Here is an 8,865-nt window from a genome sequence, read left to right on the forward strand (position 1 = left end):
AAAAAAAAAAAAAAAAAAAAAAAAAGAAAAAGAAACAAAACAAACAAACAAACAAACAAAAAAGGAGAATAGTCAAGAGGTATATAAGGAAAGATATTATAATATATATTAGTGATAGGATATATTCATAACAGTATCATTGTGTTAAATATTGATGTCAATCATTGATAGACTGGGATTGAAACCTATTATCGGTTAACTGATATCAATATCATTGAGTTATATAATGACTTTTTTTTTTTTGTTTTTTTTTTGCATCAATTTGAAATCATGGAAGCGTGTTCTACTGTTGTTACTAGTGGAATGATAAATTTCTATCTATTGCTTCTTCTTCTGCACTAAAAGATATCAGTCTATTAGTGATTTTCGTCAACATTTAACATAATGATACTGACATGAGCCTATCAATAATAGATCGATATCAAAGAAGAAAATCAGTGTATCAATGATATATTTTGATATTTAACTAATGGTATTGACATAATTCTATCAATAGTTGCTTTCAATATTAGTCTATGAATGATAAACCATTATCAAAAAGGAATATGCTACCAGATGAACTGATTGGATAACTCAAGTTCATGAGCAGAGTAGAACAGTCATATAGATTCATTGAATACAAAATCAGACAATGATCCAGATATTGAATTAATCAGAAAATTAACAATGAAAATGATCTGTTCTATATACAGCGAGTTTTCTCTTTTCAATTTGCAGTGTGATTTGTGAGTCTTCTTGCAGGGTCATAAAGGATTAAGCTAGTGCATTGACAATTGGGAAGTAACTAGGATGAGATGAAAGGGGAATCCTTAGGATTGATATTTGGAATTTCAATAGGAGTTGTGATAGATGATCTGGGAGGAAATAGATTATTGAACTTGAGAGAATTAGATCTGGGAGGAAATAGATTGAAGGACTTGGACGAGGAATGTTTTATCCAACTTGAAAATCTGGTGGTGTTAGACATATCACAAAACTTGCTCAGAGTTTTTCTCACAGAAAAAACATCACAAAATCACAGAGAAACATCAATTTAAAATTTGGAATTTAATGGAATACAAAAATAACAAAGATTACAAACCTTTGAGATAACTCAAATCTTCGCTTCCTCCTGAGATTGAACCCAAAATCAACGTTCAGCTACAATTTTTGTTATCTCCGTTCCAAATGTTCGTTTCCGAACGTAGATACTGCAACGATCCCGAAATAATCTTCCTCTCATTGCTGGGACAACAAATGTGCTTGGATATTTTGCCCTAATTGAAGTCCAGGTGAAGTCGAAGAGAATGAAAACGAAGCACGAAGCCAAGGAATTCTATCGGGGATGAAAAGATCGAAAACGAAGAGGAAGCCAAGGGGAACGAGAGTCGTAACGAAGAAAGAAGAATAACGCGCGCGCAAATAAAGTTTTCAGAAATGAAAATTAAAATAATTTATATACCAATAATTTTATTTTTAAAAAAATATTTTTCCATTGATATAATTCAACTCGCAACCTGTCGAGTATTTTTTTTTTATTATTATTTTACAAAAATTATACATGTTAATTTTTTTAAAATTTTAAATATTAAATATTTATCATAGTCTTCAATATTGCTTACAAACGTCAAATATTCTTAAAAATAGTATTGAGATAGATTATAGTCTATTTTTAAGTTAGTCAGTTTGATCCGAAAAAAATATTAAATGGACTCAAATTTTTTATTTTTAAGATTGGTTTTAATTTTTTACCTGTAATAAATTATATATTGTTTTATTTTAGTGGATATATTACCCAATAATTACTATATAAGTAGATGAATATTCACCTAAATAAAATTATTAACTAAAATTAGTTTTATTATTAGGTGTTTTTTGCTAATATTGATTTTTCAATATAAAACTACTCATAAATTTTAAAAATTTAATATATAACATTTACAAATTAAAAAAAAAAAAAAATATATATATATATATCCTCTGTTTTCACCGTCTTATCTTTCATTTCCCTCGCCTTTCTTTTACTCGCATCGTTCTCCATCGTTACTCTTTTCTCGAAGCTTCTTTCACAGAGCCGCGCACTACAGACGCTGCCACTCCCCTTCGTTCTTCCTTCTGCCCAATCAATCCTTCATCCTCTGATCACGGTAATAGTTTCATCTACTTGTTCTAATCGCTGTTCTTCTTTTTTTCCTGTTTTGTCAATCCTCTGGGTTGCAGACGGAAGTTGTGATAAGATGATTGAATTGAATGCGCTTGAAAACCGTATCGTTGTTCTGGATTTCATTGTCTATTGGAAATTGAATTTTTGGTACTTGGATGTGCCGCCATTTTCTGTTGATGATCTAACTTTGCAAATGGGATATATACATTTGACTTTTATGTTCTTTGTCTCATTTAGTGATTTAGTTAATTTCTCTAGATATGGATAACTTTCAGATGGATTTGAGAGATAATAGTGAACGATGTGTTCTGACAGTGGACGCAGATGCGGTAGAGGAAGGGATAGAGGGAGGATCATTCGAGAGTCCGGCGGGAACAGAATTAATTGAAGGTGATGGAGATATCATTCTTGAGCCTTATGAGGGCATGGAATTCGAGTCTGAAGATGCTGCCAAGATTTTCTATGATAAGTATGCCCGTCAAGTGGGATTTGTTATGCGTGTTATGTCTTGTCGTCGTTCTGAAAAAGATGGGAGGATACTTGCCCGAAGACTTGGATGCAACAAAGAAGGTTATTGTGTCAGCATCCGTGGTAAATTTGGGGCAGTTCGGAAGCCACGGCCAAGCACACGAGAAGGCTGTAAGGCAATGATTCATGTCAAATATGATAAGTCTGGGAAATGGGTGATAACTAAATTTGTAAAGGAACATAATCATCCTCTTGTGGTTTCTCCTCGTGAAGCTCGGCAGACCATGGTGCGTGTTTCTTCTCTTCCCCTACTTTTATCTTCTATCCAACATCATATATTACAATAAGACTGTCATTTGCTAGTATGCTTTCTAGTGAGGCCTAAGAATTAATAGGCTAGAATCTGCGAAGATGTTATGGAATTGGCAATAATTGGAACATGTTTTGTGGAAACATATTTTGGCTCGTAGAAACCCGGGTTTCTTTAAACAAAGCGAGCTATTTGATGGATCGTTCAGTGAATCAATTTTGTTTTTTAGGGAGATGGAATTGAAAAGATCTTTTCCTCATATATTGTGCCTTGGAAAACTACCTTTCTGATTGAATGTGGATGTGGATAAGTGGAGGACAGAGTGAATTTTTTGGTTATGCATCCGTGCAGTTATGACTGTGCTCAGTGTTTTGTTGGGTTTGTTTTATATATGCTCATGGTATCTTGCACCATCTAGAATTATTTTGTTTTTGATAATGAAAGTATTGTTTCTTATCTAGAAAAGATAGAAATTTGTGTATGTAGTTGAGTGTGTTATATTTTAACGGTTGGTTGTATTAGAGAGAAACTGCAAAAGAAGCAGCGAAATTTCGTGAGAGATAGGAAGACTAGCGGTTCCAGCACTTGATCAATTTTTTAGCATGAAGGATTCTAGATCATTTATAATGTTTATATTAGTTGCAGTATGATCAATGGTTTATTAAAAAAGGAAAAACAAAGATGAATTTATATGAATTTTATCCAAAAAATAAAATGTCACCTGGCACGTTGAAACTGCAATTTTCTCATTTCCATATTATCTATTCATTATGTTACACTAAGTTTCAGTTTTAGCGGCTCTAATTGTAATGCTTCAAGCCCCCCACTAGCAAATATTGTTCTCTTTAGGCTTTTCCTTTTGGACTTTCCCTCAAGGTTTTTAAAACGCGTAAGCTATGGAGATGTTTTCATACCCTTATAAGGAATGCTTCGTTCTCTTCTCCAACCGATCTGGGATCTTACAATCCACCTCCCTTCGGGGTCTAGGGTCCTTGCTGGCACTCGTTCTCTTTTCTAATCAATGTAGGGTGTAATCATGATTTCAGTCATTTGTGTTAGGAAGAAACCTGCCCTTTTAACTGACTAAAATGATATATCATTTACTTAGTTCAGCCAGCTATTGAGAACAGAAAGTCCGCTTGGGCTAGGCTGCTAGGTAATACTTGCTGACTTGTATGGATGAATTAAGGGGGGGAAAATCCTGAAAGGAAGCAGAACTCATGCAGGCTAATTGCTTGGAAGTAATCAATATTTACTCAATATGGCTATGGCCCTTGGCTTCATAGCAACACGATGTCTCCAAACAATTTATGTGACATGCCTGGCTAATTTTTGTTATGAAATTATTTAGGATGACGTGCCTTTCTTGCTTCTATATCATGGAACAGATTACAATGGCGGAATCTCCTTGACCCTGCCATCCCTCCTGAGCCACCTTGTTCGTCATTTTCGAACTTCCTACATCTCATCTCTGTATCCTCTTTTGTTCCAGCAATTTGGGGTACAGTAACCAGATAGCTATAAACCCAGAACATGGTAACCAGATGACAAATCAATAGAACTATCACTCAGAGTTTACCGGTGACAAAACCCCATTAGTGATGGCTAGGAAAAGTAAAAACTTTTCTTATATACTAAATCGAGCTTACCAGGCATGCCCGTCCCTTCTCAACAACTATCCCCCACTTTCTATCACTAGGAAAAGTAAAAAAAAAATTGAGTACATGCTAGAGCTTCCCGGGCATGCCACCCCTTTTCAACCAATTACTCATTCCTTCCAACACCTTGCCCGTTATGTTTTCTAGCTGTCTCGTTGTATAGGTGAATTGAATTGATCTTTTGTATATCCTAACATGTTTTGATGCTTTCAGTTATGATGCATAACGTGATATGGTCTCACCTGATCCAATTATCCATTGAAGCAATTGAAATGTTCGGAATTTTCGCTCCAACTAAATGGTTGGAACCATTTGGAACACCCACTTAGCATACTTAGTTACTCATGAATAGTATACTATACTAGTTTATCCCTAGTTCGGGAAACCAGTAAACTTACTAGAGATTGGGAGCTTTTTAACAAAAGATTTTAAAAGATTAAAAAAAAAACCCTCAACTTGAATTGAGAAGATACTAGAATTATTTTCCTGTTGATAGCTAAAACTTTTTTGTGGGTGGTTGACATGTACTTATATTTGTTGTATCGTGATTAAAAACCATTGATTTTGGACTTCCCTTATAGGATGAAAAGGATAAACAAATACAGGAACTCACTATAGAGCTGCGGAATAAGAAACGGTTATGCTCCACATACCAAGAACAGCTTGCTGCATTTATGAAAATTGTTGAAGAGCATACCGACCAATTATCCAGAAAAGTTCAAAATGTAGTTACCAACCTTAAAGAGTTTGAGTCCATTGAGCAAGAACTATTGCATCCTAGATAGCCTTGCCACTGAGTGAGTATCTGATTGCGACTTGACTCTTCTCTTTCACTTTGAGTTTGTTTTTTTTAAGTGCATCAGAAGTATTTCTTATGCCATGTTCAACTAGATTCTTATGCAGTGCGGTCGGTGGCCATCGTTCGAGGTTGGTAGTGCACGAAGAAGTACGACAACTCAAAAAGGCATTCTTTGCAATATAACCCGCCCCACTCTAAACTTGAAGCCAGCTACAGAAATGAGCAGCATTGCAATATTTCCTCTGCTGTGTATCATAGCAGCATTGGCATGAAGTAGAAGCACTTGCAGATATCTGAGCGGAGAGACTATTTTTGAATGAAGAGTTAGACTTTATTCACCTCTATAAATGGATTTTATTGATCAACCAACGCAGTTTTTCAGAAAATTTGCTGAAATTTCCATTGCTTGTGTATACTTTTGCATCTGATACTACCACTGAACCATCCAAATCCCATCCTGGATGCCCACCATTTGCTTTGGTGAGAAAAAGCAAGAATAAAATTGTTCCATTTTGCTTAGTTTATTAGGATTTCTCTCGTGGTGCCAAATGGTACTTCCGATTTAATATTCTACGAGCTTCTTTAGCAACTTATCATGGTAGGATTGGACGATTATGTTACGAGAATAGTTGAGTTACATGCAAGCTTGTGTCTATTGTTTGTGACTTTCATGCATAGAGCACTTTTATGGTTAATTGAGGGATGTGTTTGTTTAGTTTAAGATGGAGAAATGGATCCAATCATATATCATAGTATTAAGAAAATTGAAATAAAATTATGTTTAATATACAGATTCGTATAAAAATTTTATGACAAATAACATAGTAAATAAGATATCAATTCTTAATATCAAGAAGTTGATATTTAATTAATTTATTTATTTTTATAGTGTAAAACTATTTTGAACCTCCATTTGAATCTAACATAAAAACATTTTCTACTAAAAAAAATTGTTTGTAAAGAGAGAAAAAAAAAAAAAAAAATTCTATTGTTCTTCATTTCCCTATTTCGTCTGTTATGAAAATAAGGGAGGAAAAAAAAAAAAAAAGTTGTTCATTTTCTTTTATACCAATAAATTAATCGACCGTCGATGTTCTTGTCTGTGATTTTTCAACCTGTGAGGCAACAACGACGGCGCGAAGGCATTCAGAATGGCTCTCTCGCCGGTGGTAGTTCGTAAGGCATTTTAAAATCGGAAGCACCGTCTCTTGCATGGATTCCTTCCAATTTTCTACCAATCAAACGCCTGTCGGGGCCTAGCAAACCTTTAGGGTTCGTAGGAGTTTCGATCCTATCAGACGGTGATCGCGAGCTCGGTCTGATCGATACTGGTGGTGGAGGAAAGAAACTGAAGTTTGTTCTCATCTCGATAAGTTCCTCCAAGTAATAACTCTTCTTCCTCGTGGTTTTATGAGCTCCTTCTGCGTTTGACACGAGTATGTTCATGTTCTACAAATCCTGAAGTATGTTACTGTATTCTGATGCAAATGCATTTTTATTGTGTGGCTGTAATCGAGAACTATACCGAGTTCCTACCTGGCTTTTCAATTTACTCCCTATTTTTCTTTGTTACTAGCAGGAGATTAAGATGACTCAACCATCAGTGATACTTGCAACTGCTAGCTATGATCACACTATTAGGTTTTGGGAGGCCAAAAGCGGTCGCTGTTACCGAACTATACAATACCCCGATTCTGTTAGTTCATAAATTCTTTGACTGGTTTTTCTCTGTGTTTCTTGGTTATTCTGCATTATGTTTTTCTTTTCTTATGTTAGAAATTTTGGAAGAAACTTTAGTCGGGTTACAAATTTATAAGTAGGAAAGTTATCTCATTCTCCGAACATTATGACATACTTAACTATGGTCTTTTTATGTTACTTGAGCCTTTTTAAAAATTGGGTCAAATTCATGTTGAATTCAATGATTTTTGGGGGTGGTAATAGGGGTGTGGTTACGGGAAACGTAGTAGCATTTGAAAGACTTCAGAGTTCAGAAAATTGTATTGATGTATGCATGATTTTCCTCTGCTTCAAATTATCCACGCCCAAGCCTCTACCAACAAGGAGCCATATATGTAAGGAACAGAAATGAGGAAAGAGGAATCATGCCATATCCTCTCGTTTATAAATTTCTTGTTATATTAATAGTGTATGAGTTTTCTTTAAATATAAGTCATAGCTCACATTGCTTATCTTTGGTTGAGAAAAGATATGAAAGGGCCAAGATGAACTTAACTTTGAGATCCGTATATGTGAGTATATAATGGAAAGGAAGAAATACTTCAGTAGTGGGGCTTAATACTTTGGTTGAGCAGGGTGGTGGTTCTGCCTCTGGTCTTTTCTTAACTAGTTAGAAGTTAGCCTTATCCCCTGGTTTTTTCTCGCAACAGTTAATTGTGGATATTTTCTGCTCCCTCATTTGCCTAATTACCGTAAATAATGTGCGCAGCAAGTTAATAGACTGGAGATTACCCCAGACAAAAGATATTTGGCTGCTGCTGGTAATCCTCACATCCGATTGTTTGATATCAATTCAAATAGCCCGGTATGTAACCTGCTCATTTCTTTTTATTATTAAACTTTTTTTTTTTCCTGAATCTCTAGATGGAAGCTGAGTGAAAATAAATCTTCCTTTCATTTTCTAATGAGTTTGTTCTTTCTATTTTTACCCCCAAACTACATGGCAGATAATGAGTTATGATTCACATACTAATAATGTAATGTCAGTGGGGTTTCAATGTGATGGGAACTGGATGTATTCAGGTTCCGAGGACGGCACAGTAAAAATATGGGACTTGAGGTGGGAAAAGCTTTCAAATTAATGTGTCGTTATTTGATTGTGTATAAATGTTTGATGTTGTTAGACTTGTATTCAAGGTATCTGGACTGATTTTGAGAAATGCAGGGCTCCTGGTTGTCAGAGGGAATATGAAAGTCGTGCAGCAGTTAACACTGTTGTTCTACATCCTAATCAGGTAATTTATCACATTCTACCCCTTTTAGCAGTTTGATGTCATTTTACTTCAAATCCTATTAGTCCTACTTATGTAATGGAAGTTTGTCTCTCATCACAATAATAATAATTATACTGCATAAGACAATGCACAAGAGCATCTCCTGAATACAATTTATTTGTTTAACTTTTTGGGCATCAGAAGGAATATTAATTATACAATTTTCATTGAACCAATTCTGTCTTGCTTTTCTCTGAGATTCATACTAAGAAAAGCTACTAATGTTATTGCGTTGCTTTTACATTGCTAACCAATATTCTGTCATTTGCAGACTGAACTGATATCTGGAGATCAAAATGGGAATATCCGTGTATGGGATTTGACTGCAAATTCATGCAGTTGTGAACTGGTATGAAGTTGTGCATTTCATTTTGTGTTTGCCGATGATTTTGAACTAGAAGAAAATAAGGAAGTTTTTTAGCGTGATACCTTTAATACTTATGGAGCGTTTTTTTTTTTTTTTTTTTTTTTTT

General features: G+C 34.8%; 2 protein-coding genes and 1 long non-coding RNA gene across 8 annotated transcripts in view; 2 read left to right on the top strand and 1 right to left on the bottom strand.

Annotated features, from left to right (window-relative positions):
* Positions 1-859: 859 nt before the first annotated feature.
* Positions 860-1,367, bottom strand: LOC111481828. Its single transcript, XR_002718107.1, has 2 exons — positions 1,082-1,367; positions 860-950 (listed from the first exon to the last, which is right to left on the bottom strand). It is a non-coding gene; the product is annotated as an uncharacterized LOC111481828 (long non-coding RNA).
* Positions 1,368-1,989: 622 nt separating this feature from the next.
* LOC111481745 (protein FAR1-RELATED SEQUENCE 5-like) lies at positions 1,990-6,070 on the top strand. 4 transcript variants are annotated; one of them, XM_023127327.1, is made up of 4 exons: positions 1,990-2,126; positions 2,402-2,898; positions 5,161-5,376; positions 5,471-6,070. In XM_023127327.1, exons 2-3 carry the CDS (start codon positions 2,404-2,406, stop codon positions 5,362-5,364), a joined length of 699 nt encoding a protein of 232 aa, XP_022983095.1. In that variant the 5' UTR covers positions 1,990-2,126; positions 2,402-2,403; the 3' UTR covers positions 5,365-5,376; positions 5,471-6,070. The 4 variants fall into 4 exon arrangements, with proteins under 4 accessions (XP_022983095.1, XP_022983096.1, XP_022983097.1 ...); XM_023127328.1 differs by having other exon boundaries at positions 5,483-6,070; XM_023127329.1 differs by having other exon boundaries at positions 2,419-2,898.
* Positions 6,071-6,431: 361 nt separating this feature from the next.
* The window catches only part of LOC111481702 (protein LST8 homolog), a 5,315-nt gene continuing 2,881 nt past the window's right edge, over positions 6,432-8,865 (top strand). The window contains exons 1-6 of one of the 3 annotated variants that reach the window (XM_023127264.1): positions 6,432-6,841; positions 6,958-7,074; positions 7,828-7,923; positions 8,066-8,178; positions 8,284-8,353; positions 8,664-8,741. In XM_023127264.1, the coding sequence (XP_022983032.1) occupies positions 6,967-7,074; positions 7,828-7,923; positions 8,066-8,178; positions 8,284-8,353; positions 8,664-8,741 (465 nt within the window). In that variant the 5' untranslated portion in view covers positions 6,432-6,841; positions 6,958-6,966. The remainder of the gene's footprint in view (positions 6,842-6,957; positions 7,075-7,827; positions 7,924-8,065; positions 8,179-8,283; positions 8,354-8,663; positions 8,742-8,865) is intronic. The other 2 variants (XM_023127265.1, XM_023127266.1) reach the window with 2 other exon arrangements.

Source organism: Cucurbita maxima, unplaced genomic scaffold (genome assembly GCF_002738345.1).
Source record: "Cucurbita maxima cultivar Rimu unplaced genomic scaffold, Cmax_1.0 Cma_Scf00007, whole genome shotgun sequence".
NCBI classification, from domain to species: domain Eukaryota; kingdom Viridiplantae; phylum Streptophyta; class Magnoliopsida; order Cucurbitales; family Cucurbitaceae; genus Cucurbita; species Cucurbita maxima.